This window comes from Zalophus californianus, chromosome 11 (genome assembly GCF_009762305.2).
Source record: "Zalophus californianus isolate mZalCal1 chromosome 11, mZalCal1.pri.v2, whole genome shotgun sequence".
NCBI classification, from domain to species: domain Eukaryota; kingdom Metazoa; phylum Chordata; class Mammalia; order Carnivora; family Otariidae; genus Zalophus; species Zalophus californianus.
The window spans coordinates 109,065,633-109,083,818 of NC_045605.1; the positions used below are offsets into that span (position 1 = coordinate 109,065,633).

Genomic DNA, 18,186 nt, shown 5'->3' on the forward strand with positions numbered 1-18,186 from the left:
AAAGCTGGAAGCGAATAGCTGTAGACTAAAATTATGACCGCCGCCAAGTGTCTTCATTCAATCAGTCACGACTTATTTACAGATGCCTATTCCTCTGTGGCTAGCATGTTCCTGGCACTGGGGACCGATCACGTCCCTGCCCCTTGTTCTAATGGGAGAAATGGGGTTACAGAATATTACACAGTGACAGGTGCACCGAACAGAAACAAGGCAAGGTGACAGAAGAGTGAGGGGGTGGGAGCAATTTTAAATAGGAGACAGGGGCACTTGAGCAGAGACCTGAGCAACCACACCTCAATCTGGGAAACAGCAACCACCAATGGAGAGCAAGTGCAAAGGCCCTGAGGAAGGAATGAGCCTGACATATTTGAGCACAGCAAAAAGGCCAGCGTGGCAAAAGCTGAGTGAATGAGACTGGATATGTTATGAGAGAAGGTTGGAAGGGCAGACAGGGATCAGACCAATGGTCACTAACCTTTGGAACATGTTAACTTGGAAGGGAAAAATAGACATATTTTAATGTCTACTAACCTCAAGCTCAAATACAGCATTTAGAGGCACAGTCAACAAACCACAGTTACTGCCAACAGTGCAGTGACTCTGAAGAGAAAATCATAGCTATTTGCACAACAAATTATGGTTGTTGCAGATGTCCCAAAATACCATCTACGCTTATCATGACTTCACAATTACAGTAGTTATTAGCTCTGCCACCCCAAATTTAGTACATAATTACACTCACTGTGCCACTCATTTACATTTAATATTTTGACGTGCATTTTTACTAACTGATTACCTCTGTAATACCTATGTATTTCCTTTAATGCTTTACAAATGTTATTCTGAGATGGGCTCCCCGAGATTTTCCCAAACTGCCTATAGGGTCCAGGGCACAGAGAAGGGTCAGAAGCCTGGAACAGGCCCCCAGGACATGCAGGACATCTGGATTTATGCAGAGCCAAGGGGAGGTCCTGCAGCTCTGAGCTGAGCAGAGAAGGGTCGAAGCCACAATTCCACAAAGAGCCACGTCCCTAACGCAGCTGGTGCTCAACCGAGCCTGCACGCAAGAACTTCTGACTGGAAAGATCTGCCTCACATTTTTAATAATAGGTCATCTGAATACACTGACCCTTAATAGGTTGAGTGCTCCGTGAACTGACATGGATGGGAGGAGGAAGCAGGGTGGAGAATAAAATTCTGATTATTTCCAGCCTGAGGGTAAAAGAACAGCTGTAAGTACTGAAATAAATGATCTTTAACTTTGAAAAAGCAACTTAGTTTCTTAAAAAGCAATCGTAATGCACGCTTGTGCAAAAAATGTGAACAAAGAACAGTGTAGGGGTGCCTGGGTGGCTCAGTTGTTAGGCGTCTGCCTTTGGCTCAGGTCATGATCCCAGGGTCCTGGGATCGAGCCCCGCATCGGGCTCCCTGCTCCGCGGGAAGCCTGCTTCTCCCTCTCCCTCCACCTGCTTGTGTTCCCTCTCTCGCTGTGTCTCTGTCAAATAAATGGATAAAATCTTAAAAAAAAAAAAACAAAAAAACAGTGTAAGAAAATAAAGATCAACCTCCACAGCCCCTTGCTGTATTCTCCATCCACTCCTTCTAGATTTTGCACAGGATAAAGCAAGAAGCTAGGATACGTGTTCCATAACATAACAGGCAGGTAGCAAATATTACAGTTTTGCGGGCCAGGTAGGGCGGTCTCCATGGCACCTGCTCAGTCCACTCAAAACACCTGTGGACAGGCCATCCACACCGAGTGTGACTGAATGCTAACAACACGTCCCCTGTGAATGCTGAACTTACATTTGATATTCACACGTCACAAAATAGCATTCTTCTTTTTTTGTTTTTTTTTCCAATATTAAAAACGCAATTACCATTCTAAGCTCAAGGGCCATGTGAAAACAGGTGAAGGGCGAGATGTGGCCCGTGGACCAGTTTGTAGATCACCGTAGTAAAGACTCAAAACTTTCACATGGTGTCTGATGGCCAAGTGTTTTCACACTAGAGACACATTTAACCGTCACACACAGTCTGTTGTGCGAAAATACACTTTAACACGTTTCATGCTGATAACCTTTTCGACTGATTCAAACTTTTACCGAGAGGTATGTTTCAGCTCATCTTTGTGAACCTGTCCATAAAGGATAGAATTCTCAAGGAAGAATCTGCCTGGGAAATGGGTATACTTTCAGGACACACACTTCCCGCTGTATGAGCCCAGCGGCCGCACACACACTTCCCTAAGTTCCCCTGTACAAACACAGAATTGAAAGAAGACCTTTGCAAATCACAGAGGCAAAAATGCAGTTTTTCTTACATTGCATTTATCGGATTCCTAGCAAGATTAAATTTTCCACGTACATTTCCTGACAATTTGTAATTTTCTGCTCTCGTGAATCACCGTCTGCTCTGACTCCGTTTTCTTACTGGGCTGTTTATTTGCTTCCCAAAAGGAACCACTTAGCCAATTTTTCCAACCCCATTCACTAATCGACTCATCCCCTCCCACTAACGTTAAATCCTGCCTTTATCCCAGAGAACGGCCCAGTGCTGCACCCTGCTCATTAGTAGACTCTTCCAATTTCTACATTTTAGGCTTTGGAAGAACAAGTGCCCACGTCGTTACTTTTATTTTTCAGAATGTTACTGGTTATTCTCAAACGCCACCTCTTGCAAATGAACTTGAGCATCAGTCGCTTGAGCTCCCTTCCCAAAATCATCTCCGGACCTCAGACTGTGTCCACACTGGACACGTGCACTGGGCACGTTCGCCTCTGTGGGGTCAAGACTTTCTACCCAAAACCAAAGCCTTGTCTCCCTGTTGGAGACCGTCTCTACCTCCCTCCCCAAAAGTCCCACCTGCTTTATAAACGTATGCCTGGATCCCAGGCTCCTGTCTCTGGTTCCCATTCCGCTTGCCCTACCATACTTTCTACTTGGCCAAGTGCTGGACAAGGGAGATACTGGTCTTTGTAGAATTCTGCTCCGGGCTCCTTCCTGAGGAGCCTCCTTAATCATAAAAGCTTTTCTGCCATCTCCAGCTTCTGAGAAGACATACTGACCCTCCTTCTGCCCGGTTATCCCATCAGCTGATACATGATGCTATTTACCACGTCAAGGAAATAGCTCCTATTACCTAGAGGTGTTATCGGGAATGCATGCCAAGTTTTTTAATGTCTTTCTAGTATCTGTCGAGATGACTCTCCTTTTTCTTCCTGATCTAATAATATAATTTCATCTGTTACTGGATCTACGAATACGAAACCATCCCCTTGTTGCTGGCACCACAAGCTGCTGCTGGTGATTACACGTTTCCTACACCGCCGGATTCTATTTGCTAATATTTTATTTAAGTTTTCTGCATGTACATTCATGAGCAAAACTGGTCTACGGCTCTTACGCACCACCCCTCCAATTAAGACACGGGTTCTAGAACCAGCCTGCCTAGATCCAAGCTGAGCCATGCCACTGTGAGTTGTGGGTCTCAGGCAAGGGAGCTCACCTCCTGTGCGTGAGGCAGAGACGAAAAGGCCCCCTCGCTCATCCTCAGAGCTCCTGCAAGGCACTCCGTACCACCGGGGTGGCTCTATGCAGCTCCTGATCATACCCAAAATGAAGCTGGCTCTGGGTGTCAACCGGGCAGCCCCTCACTTTCGGAAGCCTCTGGAACCCTACGCTCATCCAAGCAACGAAGCTGCTTCTAAGCAGGTTCATGTTGGCGGGCGCCGCTCTAACTTCTGACTTTCATCATGGGGATTGACCTCCTCCTGGCTTCTTACTCGTCTCGGGTCAGCTTTGCTAACTTCTGTCGCTGCAGAAAATAATCGTTTTGAGATCTGCAAATGTATTACCACGGAACCTGGTGTTCTTTTACGAAAATCGTCTCTGTATCTGAGATGGCACCTCCTTCTATTGGCCGAACACTGCGTATTTACGTGCCAAGTCTGCTCAGCAATTTTTAATCTCAAGCTTAGTAATTCTAAGACCCAATTCCTCGATCTAGTTACTGTATTTGTCAGTCCCCTATCTCTGTCGGACAAAGAGCTCCTACGATGGCCGCTCTTCTGTCCAATGGCTCCGCGTGTGTGCACTCCAGTGAGTATGTTACATGAGAAAAGAAAGCTTCGTGATTTGATCATCTTTGTTAAGAACTACCGTAGAGGCACCTGGAAGTACGATTTGGGCCTACCCATCTCGGTTTCTCTGATTTTAACATCACCTCTTTTGCTGTCCTGCATCTGTGTCTTTTCTTGACTCGCCCCACCCCCGCCAAGAGGGGTTCTGCTCAGCACATGTCCCACCCCGCCTGTGGCAGAAGGCCTGGACCACGGCAGGACTGTGAGCAGGGCTATGAGCAGGCTGTGTCTCAGCTGCTGCCCGCCGGGACAGGCGTCCGGCCTTCCCCACCCCCGGGGCAAGTGGCTCCGGGCACATGCTCAGAACCCTGAGGGCTCGTGACAAAACCCCGGGCTCGTACCTGGTAATGTGCCAGCTGGAGAGCAAGCTGGACGAAGGCATCCGGGCTCGTCCGGCACTTCTTGATCAGCCCTTTACCAAAGGTGTGGAACGGGAAAGAGTAGAAATCCACATCATTTGCCAGAATGTTGGCACTGTTCAGGGAAGTCTCTATCACCTCTTGACACTGGAGGAAAAAGGGAAAAGAGGTGTTACTGGCCGGTGACATACCCTGAAGAGGCGAGATTTTCGTGCCGCTGACAGAGCTGTTGCTTGGAAACACACACATCCCGTCTTCTTCCCGGTTCTTCCCAGAGCCACAGTCCGGGAGCAACAGGGCCCCCCACTTGCCCAGGAGTGCTGGGGTGACCTGAGCAGGAGGAAGGCCTGGTCTGAGCGTGACCCCACAGGGCATTCCGCACAGTACGCTTTGTTTAGTATTGTGAAATCCACTGTGGCGACCCAGGACCCAATTTTAAAAAACAAACGGGCTGTGGTATGACCACGCCATGGAGAGGAGTTCCCAGGCCACGAGAGAACGTGGAGGAACCCTAAATGCATGCGACTAAGGGAAACAAGCCGGTCTGAAGAGGCCACGTTCAATAGGATTCCGAGAATGGGACATTCTGGACGAGGTAAACTGTGGCGACCGTGAGAAGATCCCTGGGTGCTGGGGCATGGGGGGCAGGGAGGGACAGGCAGCGCCCAGATCTGGGGCAGTGAAACTGTTCTGTGTGAGGCTGTACATGGATACAGGTCACCGTACATCCGTCCAAATGCCAAGAACGCGCAATGCTAACTAACGCCGAACCCCACGTCAGCGATGGGAACGAGTGTGTGCTGGGTGGGGGGAGGCGGGTAGGAGGGGTCTCTCTGGACTTCCTGCCCAATTGTGCTGGGCAACCACAACTGCTCGAAAAGTGAAATCTATAGAAAAATTTGGAATCCATGGTGACCGACTCGGTCAGGTACAGGGACCCTCAGCCCACGCGCCTTGGCAGTGGCAACACCTCTGAGCTGTGCACACTGGTCCCCTGGGGATGCAGGACAGAAGGCCTGGCATTTTCTACTTCGAGAATCACTCCTCGGGCCTCAGGAGTGACTGCTTGGAGCAGGTATGCAGGAATGTGGTATTTCCAACCCTAAACTTCCTTCCTCAAAACGCTTCCTTTTACTGAACAGCCTGTGTATGAAAATTGTTAAGAGAGACAGAAATGATAAGTTAGTGATCTCAGAGTATTTCCACTCTAAAGGAAGTGACTTTGTTTTTCCACTTTTTCACTGTGATGTCCAGCCAAATCTGAGCTGGAAATCTCGCCGACAATCTTCGCCAAAACTTGAAGCAGAACCGTTTCCCGGGGCCCCTGAGACAGCAGGAACTGTAGCAAGCAGCTCCGCGGCCCCTGCGCGGACACAGGTCAGTGTCCGTGCCTCCCGCTGAGCTGGTGCACGCGCAGCAAGTACGCGGGGGCAATCGGGCTGTGACCGTTCACGCTCATCCCCCACGCAAGGTTGTTTGGACTCACTTCCTCCGGGATGTCCCATTGCAGCCGTGTGGGGTACGGAATATTCGGGTTGGGGTCGCCCTTGCAATGCCCATCCTCTGCGTAGCCCAGCTGAAATGAGTCCGTGGCCAGGACATACTGTCGCAAACAAAAAGACACACGCGTCAGGTCAGAGAAGACGATGGTCAACAGTGCTACCTCAAGCATCTTTGAAACAACCTCCAGAGGAGACAGATCCTTGCTCCTCGCGGAGGTGTAATGAAGACTTAGCAGGAGCGACTCCCGGGGCCTGCTAGTAGTGTGCTTCTTCGCACCTGACACCCTCTGCACAGTCACCTAACGTGAAAGTTCTTATTTCCATTTTAGAGGGGAGAAAACCGGATGTGGGGAGGCTGCCCGGCTTGTGGGCTGGTGAGCAGCTCAGCCAAGACTCCAGCACATGCGGAGCCTGTTTCCAGGTCCTGGGTGCCCGCTGGGTGTCACCCGCCCCCCAAGTCTGGAAGGCAGGCCCCGTTATTCCCACTGTGTAAATGAGGGGGCCGAGCCGGGGGGGCGAAGCCGTGCCCCCAGTTCACACTCCCCGTGAGCCAGGCCCCGGGCACAGCTGTGACACTCTTTTGCCCCCCCCCACGAGGACACCCACACCAACGTATTCAGCTGTATTTACTGAGCAGCTACTATGAGCCAGCACCCCTCTGAGCACCGGTGAGAGAACAGTGAACAAAGCAGACCAGAATTTCTGCCTTTCCTCAAGACGTTAAACGTGGCCACCTGACCCACTCAGTCCGCTCCAGGGTACACACTCGCGAGAGATGAAAACATGCACTCACATAAGACCTGTGCACGAATGCTTCCCAGGGGCAGTGTTTATGGTCGTCGGAATGTGGAACAAGCCATGCACTAGCCAGAACCCAGTCAGAGAGACAGAAAGTAGATGTGTGGTTGCCCCGGGGGTGTGGGGGGTATGAAAATGCCCTAAAATTAGATGCTGGTGATGGTGATATGACCGACCACCTTGTAAATACCCCAAACCCAGCAAATTGTGTACTTTAAGATGAATTTTATGGTATGTCAATTATCAATTATATCTCTGTAAATAATAATAAAAAGCTTTTTTTAAAAAAAAGGAATCCCTGCACTCAGGGAGCTTATATCCCAGTGGCGGAGGCCAAAAAAAAAAACCCCACAAAAAAACAAAACCACACCCAAGTCCGGGTGGTGGTCCTGCCTGATGGTAAGGGGTCGGGGGCTCCAGCGTGGGGGCGCGTAGAGGCGGCCACGTGTGCGCGTGTGGTCAGCGTCCATGAGATCTAAGCAAGCGAAGGAGCCAGCCTATTTGTGTCTGCGCCGCTCTGCATCAAAGCCCCCAGAGATCCAACACACTGAAGCTTCAGAAATACGTCGGCAGCAAACAGGATCCAGCTCTGACCAGATTTATTCCTGACTGGCTCGCCATGAACAGACCAGCTCCCGTTTTAATTTGGCCCGGGGCTCTGTGACAGAGAGCAGGTCAGTTCCCATCCCTGTGGGGAGCTCCTGGGCCCGCGTCCCTGGAGCCTCAGGCCATTCTGCCAGCTGCCAGGAACAGGAGTGATCACCTTGGGCTCACAACGCAATCCCTTCACCCTTATCTCCTCCAGCGCACTTAAAATAGAAGCCTGGCCTTGTCAATGTGCAGATTTCTCCACCTGGTAAGTCACCCTGTGTCGTCCCGACTGCCTGTGGCTCGGGTTCTGTCTCCTTCACCTAGAAAAGCTGTCACTCAGGACAACCTTGGAACAGGGGCAGCAAGCCTGGACGACTCCGCTGTGTAGACAGACCCCGTGTCTAGCTGCTCTGTCCAGGGGCCGAAGGTGGCTGGATCTTCACCGCATCAGCAGACGGGCGGTGGCGAAGACCCTTCTGAGACTTGACTGCTTTTATCATATGTTCGCATCTTGGGACCATACCGCTATCTTAAAAAGACTCTTAAGTAATGCTTTGTTTTCCCTGTTTATGCTTTTTCCCCACATTGAAGACCTCACTTGGCTGAAGGAACAGCAGGTTAGCTTTTGCCAAAGCCCCAACCAGGTTTAAGACGGTCAAGAGAAGTCTTGGAGTGGGTATCAGGCACTCCTAACCCAGGACTGGGAGAAGGCAGAGGAGGGGCCTGGAGGGAGTGTGGTCAAGCTGAGGCCTGACGGGGCCCGTGGCCAGGAAAAGGGTGTTCTGGGCAGAGGAGGGGGTGTGTGCCAAGGCCCTGCAAGAGACAGCAGGACATGCTCTAGGATTTGTGTGACTCTAGGGCAAAAATGGATAGAATATTTTAAAAATAAACATTGAGATTCAAAGCCTTCACAGAAATTTAAAAAGAGAGAGAGAGAGCGAGAAAAGAAAAAAAACCAAGGTCATGCGTTAAGATGTCTTTACAAGTTCACTACGATTTCATCATTTCAGGTCCTCGACCGAGCTCCACACCCTGTGAAGGACAGTGGGGTCCTCAGCCTGCGGGCCCAGGGATGTGGCTCCCACAGATGCAACAAATTTAGGTCACGTTATTCACTCCATTTACTAGAGCAGCAGAAGACTGCAAAGTACAGGCTGAGCATTCAGGGTGAATTTCAAAGGGCCTTGTTGCTTTCACAGAAAGTTACCCTTGAGTTTCATCAAATCAAGATAATACAGAAATTTCTGGATCAGGTCCACTGTTGACAATCCCGGAGTTTAGAAATTTCTTCAAACAAGAACTGTGGCGGATGAGTTAAGAAAGCCCAACCTTCCTTCAATTGTTTGTGCCAAACACAAAGACAGTTCCAACAGTTTAGGGAGAAATGGATTTTTTTAAAATTTAAAGAAGTGGCAGGGTCGATCCAACACTGCATTTTAACAAGCTGGGTAGAGGGACCGGATGATAGGGGTTTGGCGGTTTTTAAATAACTCGGTAATTTTGAGAATTAAATGATATGGTTGCATTTTTATCAACCAGGATTTTAATACGCTTGCTTCTAGTGCCTAACACTTGCCATATGGGGAAAATCTCGAAAACACAGCAAAGAAGAAATGGTTTTGCTTTAGCTTTGCCCTAAGTCCTTGCACGAGAGCCCACTGCCATTCCATTACTTCGGCTCTACCTGGAGATGGCATTAAATGTGTTTCTATTTACGGAAACTATGTTGTAGGGCGCCTGGGTGGCTCAGCTGGTTGGGCGACTGCCTTCGGCTCAGGTCATGATCCTGGAGTCCCGGGATCGCGTCCCACATCGGGCTCCCTGCTTGGCAGGGAGTCTGCTTCTCCCTCTGACCCTCTTCCCTCTCGTGCTCTCTCTCATTCTCTCTCTCTCAAATAAATAAATAAAATCTTTAAAAAAAAAAAAAGAAACTATGTTGTAGGACATGAAGACACAAAGGCCTTTTGTTCAACTAATTAATGTTACATGAAGTGCCGACGTGCGGTAAGAAACCTTCTATAATCAGACGGGTATCACACAGTGAAACGTAGTCTGGGGTCTGGATTTGCAACAGCAATTCCCACACTCACGTCAAAGCTGCCACCACTCACCTCCCACAGGTGTGCGACAATGGGCGCATCGGCCCAGGAGTGCTCAGCGTTCATGCCTATCTTCCCGTTTTTGAAGACAATGAACGTGAAAGACTTATCGAACCACCTACATGGAAAAGAAACGTTCACGGGACTTAAGTGTTTAAAAAGACCAAGTCAAACGAAAACCACGTACTTGTCTTACTCAGGATGGGCTCCTCTGTCCCCACTCCCCAAACAGCGGACCGACACTCATAAATCTCCGCAGAGTGATAATAAGAGCACACAGAGAACTTAGATTAGTCACTTCTCTGTTATCAGACACAAAGATAAGCAGAACAGAGTGTGTTATTCTAACACGAAGGGACCCACAAGGCAAGCGCAGGGAGCCGGGAGGCCATGCGTCCACACACCCCCGCCCTGGGCCGAGCCTCACCCCCACCTGCCGGGCAGGCAGGACCGCTCCGCAGACCAGGGAAGGGAGGCTCCGGGTCAGTCACGAGCTCAGGGAGTAAGCCAGAGCCGATACCCAGCTCAGCCCCGTCCACCACCTTCTCCTGCCTGGATTCCAGGCGCCGGCTGCCACTCCTCTGACCAGCGCCTCCGATCGGAGGTGGTCGGGCACGGAGAGGGAAAAATCTCAAGTCTGCTGCTTGAGGGGTGTGTGTGCGCACGCGCGCAGAAAAGAGAACCAAAGTTATGTTTCTGTGTGAGCCTTATTCCTTCAGGGTAGAGACACAGCCGTGTTACCTGTCAAAACACCTGCCGTGTAGGAGAGACTTGGCATAGCTGTCCATGGATGCATCCGGGTCTTCCTTCCTGTACCCTTGCTCTGTTTCATCGAGCGTCACGAAGAATGCTGCCTTTTCCACGGCATCGAGGGACTGCTTGTTTTTCCCACGCCCAAAATAGGCTTGGCGACACTTGGCCCAGGGTACTCTGAAACAAGGTTAGAGTCAAACCTACAGGAATGTGGGGACATCTTATATATGATGTTCAAAATGATGACGCTTTTCACAGTTTTGTAGGAATTTAAGGGAAACTGCGTATTTAGGACTCTGTCTGTCTGCAGCGGGTCAGCACCATCCGTCGGCAGGCGCTCCAGAGCAGAGCACAGGGACGGCGTGTACCTCTGGTCGCTCAACGCTGGACGGGCCACAGGAATGCGCACTTTGAGCGCAGCGACCTGGGGGCAGTGGCCCCGAGACAGGGCTCCCCACACCCGTGCCAGGGTCCATCCTGAAGATGTTCTGGCAAGTGCACGTGAGCACGTTCCCTCCTGCCCGGCTCTGCTCCAGCCCTTGTCCACGTGCCAGCTCACTGACCAACACTACCACTCCCGTCTTTCAGAGGGAGAAACTGAGGCACAGAGATGTGGTCACGGCTACTTTGTGGCAGGGAGAGCTTCAAACCCAAGCTGTCCCGACCAGGTCCACACTACTAATGACCACAGGACGTCCGGGAGATAAGGGGAAGCCCTGGGAGTCCAACTAAGTGGATTCTCTTCACCCCACCTTCCGTGGGATACAAGGAGCTGACGTGACACCCACTTCCTGAGAGCTGTCCCAGCCGTGGCTCCGGGACCCTGCACTCGGGCCCTCCTCTGGTCCTTCGCCCCACCCACCCTTCCAGATCAGGGTCATCTCGCCTGTCTCCTGTTCTCTTCTCTCCCTGAGCACTCTGCCGAGGCAGCCCGTGGTGCCAACGCCCCCGTCAACACCGCGGCCCCCACACACACACCTAGCCGGGACCTCTGTCTTCACTGTCTGCCAGGAGCCACAGGGACAAGGGTGGCTACTACGCAGCTGGTGCTGCGTGAGGGGACAGGAAGGTGACAGGCCAGCACATACACTCGGCGTCTCCGAGAAGTGCTCGGAGCGGGGGGAGACGCCCATGTATACACTCGGCGTCTATGAGAATTGCTCAGGGAGGAGGGAGACGCCCATGTATACACTCGGCGTCTACGAGAAGTCCTCGGGGGGGTGAGACGCCCATGTATACACTTGGCGTCTATGAGAAGGGCTCCAGGCGGTGAGACAGGGGAGCATCAGGGCCAGGTGCCCAGAGCCCTGTGGGGCAGGTGGTCCCAGACAAGCTCACTCCTCCCCGGCACTTTGTGCCCACCCACCACTGATGCTCACGAGCACACGGGGAGGGAGCTCGTTCCCCAGGATGCATTGCCCTCCGCGGTTCCTTCCAGCCCCGGTGAAGCCCCAGCGATGGCCCAATATTCCTGGGCTTCTGGGACCGAGCCTCCCCTCCAGCTCACACTGCCCGTTCCAGCCCTCACTGCCTGAGAAGCCCCCGGAGCAGAATAATCTCGTAAATCTGCTCGGGGCCTTCGGGTAGCCCCTTTAATGCCCGAATCAAGCCCTAACGTAGTCGGGCCCATGGGACCCTCTCTGCATTCTGGCGGCCCTGACCCACTCTGCCGTTCCCAGCCTGGAGTGTGCGGTCTGCTCCCCAGACGCCCCTGCCACCCTCTGTGGGCCCGGACCTTCTTCTCTTCTCTGAGAGGGCCCTCACCACCTTGCTCCTAAGCTGCCCTAACAGATGCCACACTGCGGTAACTCAGGTGCCGAACCGGGGACGATACTGCCCCCCCCGCGACAGTGGGCAACGTCTGGACAATTCTGTTGGTCACAACGGGGTGGCTGTCAACGGCGGCCAGGGATGCTGCTCAGCATCCTCCCGAGCCCCCGACAACACCTCGCCAGAACAAAGGTTTACGTGGCCCAGTGCCCACAGAGCCGAGGCGGAGAAGCCAGCTCTGGCCTTACCAGCTAATTCCTCAGGGAAACAAAAGCCTCTGAATGATCTTGAAACGTGGCAAGAAATTCATCCCTGACACAGAGGCCTTGGTTTCAACTTGTTCTGTGCCCTAAAGTAAATGGGCCCACAGCCCCGTGACAGAGCCTAACTCCCGTCTGTCATGAGCTCTGGTACCCAGCAGACACAGGCCTGCCTCGCACACAGCCAAGGTGGCCCACCAGCGGGGGCGGGGCTTAGACCACAGGCTCCAGCCCTGCCCCCCAGCGCCGCTGCAACTCGCCCCCCCCCCCACGCCCATCCTCCAGCTGGGTCCCTGGGTAGGGAAGAGAAGCACAGGCCCCCAGAGCCCCCAGGGCATGACCCATGTCACCGAGGAGCCGCACACCTTTCTCCCGCGGTGAGGGCCGCCAGCTTTGCCTCCCCAGGCTGAGGCTCCGACGGGTCGTCCAGAATCCTCTGCATCTGCTGCTCGATCTCCCGGGGCGTCAACAGCCTGCCATCGTGGTAGAGCCAGACCTTGAAGAAGCGCCCCTTGTGGAACACGGCGATGTGCTTGCTGTCCCGTATGTGCTGGATGGTGTCTGCGGCAGGACAAAGAATCCAGAGGCGGGACGTTAGGGGAGGCTGAGAACGTACCCCCTGGCCCAACCGTCCAGTGGTCCCAACCCCTCCCCCCGCGCCCCTCCACGCAGCTCATCCGTCCACTTCTCAAGAGTCTGTAGAGGACTCGGTACAGATCAGAGTTGAGAGGTTTGACTTTGTCTCAGCTCCACTCAGCCACTCACTGGACGCATCATCTTGAGCCAATGACTTAAGCCTGCTCAAGGGTTTCTACCAGAAAACTAGGCAAACGCGCCCTTCAAGCCTTCACTTCAAAGTCAGAAATAAGATGCACACTACAACCACTTCTGTTCCACGCCACACCAGGTCCTGGCCAGCTCGGCCAACAAGAATCGACAAGATACCGGGATTGGGAACACGGGCCTCTCACAGCCACGATTAACCCCAGAAAATCCAACCGACCCCACCAACCACCAGCTGTTTTACATTACTGAGAGCACAGCTGGGTAGACACTCAGGGTCTAAAATCATTTGCGTTCCTCTCCCCTTGAGTTCTGGGCCAAACTGAGCCCCTCCCACTCACATGCTGAGGACCTACCCTCAGATGTGACTATATTTGGAGGCAGGGCCTTTAAACAGGTAATTAGGTTAACACGTGGTGATTAAGATGGACCTCAATCCCACATGACAGGGGTACTTATAGGAAAAGATGAGGGCACAGACTCACACGGAGGGACGGCCCCATGAGGACCCAGGGAGAGAACGGCCGTCCACACATGAGGACAGAGGCTTCACGGGGACCCCGCCCTGCCCGCGCCTGCATCTCGGGCTTTGGCCTCCAGGACTGGGGACAGTGAGTGTCCGTTTCAGCCATGCAGGCTGTGGTGTTTTGTTACAATGGCCCTAGAAACTAATAAAGTCAGTAGCCAACAACTCAAAAATACACTTAAAACAACAAAAACAATAAAGGACTTAGGAATAACTCTAACAGATGATGCACAAGATCCCGGCAGAGAAAGTACAGCAGCCCCTGATCCCAGGGGGACGTGTTCCAAAACCCCCACGGATGCCCGAGGCCGTGGAGCGTACCAAACCCCAGACATACTAATGTTTTTTCTAGTCTACGTACCTACGATAGAGTTTAATTTATAAACTACGTATAGTAGAATAACGACAATAAAAAATAAGTAGAACAATTATAATAACGCATGCTAATAAAGGTTACGTGGACGTGGTTTCTCTCTCTCAAAATACCTCATCCTGGCCCTTCTTTTCGTGATGATGTGAGATGAGTCATGTAGGTGTGACACAGGGTGAGGCTGATGTTATGGGGGATCATCAGCTTCCACACCGTGGCTGGTTGTGGGTAACTGAGACCACGGAACGCAAAACCACAGATAAGAGAAACTGTATGACACTTTATTAAAATCACTTTTAAAAGCGCTATCACTGGGGCACCTGGGTGGCTCAATCATTTGAGCATCTGACTCTTGGTTTCGGCTCAGGTCATGATCTCAGGGTTGAGCCCCGTGTCGGGCTCCATGCTCAGCGGGGAGTCTGCTTCAGGTTTTCTCAGCCCCTCTGCTCCTCCCACCCTGCTCGCTCGCTCGCTCTCAAATAAATAAATAAATCTTTTACAAAATAAAAACAAAAATTTCAAGAATGCTATTACTGTCCCAACTGTCCCAAAACCGCTTTTTGCCAACTCATCCATTTTCACAAAAATCTGGCCACAGATCACTGGACTCCAGAGTGTAAGAGAGACAAAGGTTGGCTTTCAAGCCAGAAACACTCCACGCAGTGGAAGTACTGAGTGCATTGCTGGAGTCTTCAGAAAGCCTCTAGGTCCCAGAACCGAAAAAGGCTTGAATCCGCTTACGGAAGCCCACCCAGAGGCCAGCTTTTGTGTCCGAGGACCCCCATGCCTACCACCACAGGACAAGTTCCTGCCCGGGGCTCATAGTCTAGAGGTACCCGGCTATAATGACACCCCCCAAAAGCCAGATCAGCTTGGGACTCTGTATACAATCAGCTTCGAAAGCAGCAGTGGGTTAAAACAAATAAACAAACAAACCGGCAGTGGGTTCATTTTAACAGCCCACCATGAGGTCTCAGATGGGGTCCAGTTTCTCAGTTGCAAGTGGCCAGTATTTGCTACCTGCACGGCCATCCGGAGGCTCATGGGTGGCCCAGTCTGAGCCCTGGCTGGCCTGGGACAGTCCCAGGTGATGGCATGTCTCTCCCTTTCATTCTCGAGGGTGTCCTGGCTCCGATTACATGGCTGCCCGGCATTCTGCGAGGGTCGGGGCCGGGGATCAGCTGTCCCAGGTCAGGCTGCTCCAAGTGAGCTGCTAGATCACAAGCTCAGCCTCCTGAGCACAAGCCAGCATGCATTACACAGGAACCCTGCATGTGAGCCAGAGCAAAACTCCCTAGAAAGCCAGATGAAGAAAAGGAATATTCTTAACCAGACCTGGGAAAAACACCGTGGGAGACAGCCTTTGACCAAAGAGAAACTGAAGTCTGAAGATAAGTCACATGCCCTAAGAAAGACCAAGGAAATTTAACAGAAGGAATATTCCTGAGCCTAAAATCTCACACTCTCAGGAGGGGTCAGCATAAATCCGTGTGCTGCCCGTCCGCCACATCCATCCGCGGCGCGTAAGGAGCAAAAATGCTTCCCGAAGGAGCCCCACTCACCCGTCTCCTCTCCTGGGATCCGCGAAGTATTAAACATTCGCTCCCACTGAGCAGAGCAGAGCGGAACTGTGGATCCCAACAGAAAAATCTGCAACAAAAAAACGTTTCAAACAAAAAATTCCTCGGGGGGGGTGGGGAAGGGGTAAGGAGCAAGCGAAACACTGGATTTGTTTTCTGTGCACACAGTGCTTGATTTCATCTCTTCCAAACTGTGGAGAGCAGCTCTTCCCTGGGCCGCCGACCTTACGGCAATACTCGCCGAGCCGGACCTGGGCTCAGCGCCCCGCACCCTTCCTGCCCAAGTAACGCCTTCTCATTGATCATTTCTCAATGGACATTTACACCACAGACCGTTTACAAACTGACACTTCAACCAAAGGGATATCTAAGAAAGAAATGTCTTGTTCTTCTTGAATAATTCACCAGCTCAACTGTTTTCCTTCAAAAGTAAACAAGAGCTTCTTCCGGCAGGGATTACGGGATGAAGTACAAGAGATGTATATCCCTTTAGAAGACACAGGGAGAATGAAATCTCAAAGTAATTAGGCAGAGTGAAAGAAGCTAGACCAGAGAGAGAGAGAGAACCTACTGTATGATTTCATTTGCATAAAGCTTTGGAAAGTACAAGCGATCCAGAGGGACAGAAGGCACAAGCAAACTTCTGGGGGTGACAGATGTGTTCACTCCCTGGACTGCAGTGATGGTTTCAGGGGTATGTAATATAAATATCACAGGACCTATCAAACTGTGCCTCAGCCGTGTCCACTAAGCCAACGAAGCCATTTAAAAAGAACTGTTCACAGAGCAGTGTTCGTATACCGGCTTGATCTCCTCCCGGTCCAGCCTTCGTCTGTAGAGCAGAATGGCGTGGATAGCGTTGCCCGCTCTCGCTGCTTGGATCTGCGTCGGCAGGATGTACAGCAAGTCCTGAAAAGGTAAACACGTGTCGGCAGAGAGAACGTCCGTGGGAAAAGCCACGCGAACTGAAATACACGGGAGGGCATTGCCGCACGGTTAAAATACTTCCATCTGTGTTAAATCACACCTGCTCTGATAGAAAAGAAATTAAAACTGCATTTCCTACACTTGGGCAGCTTTGTGTTTTATGAGAAAATAAAAGTGAAGAACAGAAAGAAAATGGACAAAGAATGAGGCCGGCCATTTATTAAAGCTATTAAATACCAGTTACCAGAACCCAAACTGTGGGGTTTCTAACAAAACAACGGGAAGTGCCCTCCCAGGCCATCGATGCCTCGGAAGACAAGAACCACCTGGCGTCCTAGGGCAGCGGAGAGCTGCGCCCCTGGGCCCGGGGAGCCGCGGCCGCCTGTCGCCAAGCTCTGGGGGTGGCAGGGACACGGGCCCGCACGCCACCGTGGCATCACAACACAGTGCCCAGCTGTAACGACAGGGAGAGGGGCCCTGCAGCGAGGGGCCACCGACAGCCTCGAGAGTATTTTTGCGGTCCTAATTTCTCCAAGCGGCTCGCGGCAAACACAAAAGGACGGCCACGCAGCTTTCAGGCCTGGCAAGCAGGTCCTGGGCCCCGGCAGGGCGCCTGGGTCAGCGGGAGCAGGGGCAGGAGCTTCCCGGGCGGCCGGCGGACCCATGGTGATGCCCGCTGAGCCCGCCCAGGGCACTCACCATGGCATAGTAGTTGCTGTTCACCATCAGCGGCCCTCGTCCTCGAAGGTAGATGTACTCCTCCCACCAGTCGCTCACCTGCAGGGTGCCAAAAGGACAGAGCGCTGGTGAGCTTAGCGGGAGCCACACGGGCTGGCGGGGCCTCAAGGGGAAGAGTGACTGCTCTGTGGCACGCGTGTGTAAGTGTCACACACGCCACGGCACGTGTGGGAGCCTAAGTGCTAGTGTGAGTTCAACACACCCGTGCAGCCGGCGCCTGATTTAAACACAACGCACCTGCCCGCCCCGCAACCACGCCCACTTCCAGCCCCATCTTCTGGTTCCGTCTGGTCACGCTGAATACCTCCCTCTTTCACACCCCACTTCGTTATCACCCGCCAAGTGGCTCCTCTCACCCCCCACACACGGGAAGGCCCGGCTGGTTGGTGGCACAGACTAGTATGTGCACGTGAATGCATTTCCGCCAAGACAGATGGTGAGTATGTATACTTACATAGTTAGTAGCCCACCAGGATTTTAACTTCAGATACCACTGCAATTTGGGTCCAAGGCTGACCGCAAAATCTTCTGCCAGAACCGTCATCCGTTTAAAGTCGGATTCCTTCATTAGAGGCTTCACCGATTCTAGATACTAGGGTTAACACAAAGCACACACGCCAAGTTAAAACACACAGGCCCCTCATCTGCGCCTTAGAAAAAATATAAACCTATTTAAAAGATTTAAAAATCTTCCCCAGGTAGGGATGCCTGGCCGGCTCAGTCTGAGGAGTGTGCAACTCTTGATCCTGGGGTCAAGAGTTCGAGCCCCACGTTGGGCAAGGAGATTACTTAAAAATAAAATCTTTTTTTAAAGGTTGATTTATTTATTTTAGAGAGAGAGGGCGAACAAGTCGGGGGGGGGCGGTGAGGGAGACAGAGAATCCCAAGCAGGCTCCACACTCAGCAGAGAGCATGATGTGGGGCTTGATCTCACAACTCTGAGCCGAAACCAAGAGTCAGTCGCTTAACTGACTGAGCCACCCAGGCT

General features: G+C 52.0%; 1 protein-coding gene across 4 annotated transcripts in view; it reads right to left on the bottom strand.

Moving 5' to 3' along the window:
* CPT1A (carnitine palmitoyltransferase 1A) overlaps window positions 1-18,186 on the bottom strand; it is a 50,616-nt gene that overhangs the window by 7,209 nt on the left and 25,221 nt on the right. For all 4 annotated transcript variants that reach the window (XM_027578165.1, XM_027578164.2, XM_027578166.1 and 1 more), the window contains 9 exons: window positions 17,653-17,790; window positions 17,160-17,237; window positions 16,335-16,442; window positions 15,516-15,603; window positions 12,640-12,835; window positions 10,233-10,421; window positions 9,504-9,609; window positions 5,988-6,104; window positions 4,484-4,648 (listed from right to left, as the gene is read on the bottom strand). In XM_027578165.1, the coding sequence (XP_027433966.1) occupies window positions 4,484-4,648; window positions 5,988-6,104; window positions 9,504-9,609; window positions 10,233-10,421; window positions 12,640-12,835; window positions 15,516-15,603; window positions 16,335-16,442; window positions 17,160-17,237; window positions 17,653-17,790 (1,185 nt within the window). The remainder of the gene's footprint in view (window positions 1-4,483; window positions 4,649-5,987; window positions 6,105-9,503; window positions 9,610-10,232; window positions 10,422-12,639; window positions 12,836-15,515; window positions 15,604-16,334; window positions 16,443-17,159; window positions 17,238-17,652; window positions 17,791-18,186) is intronic.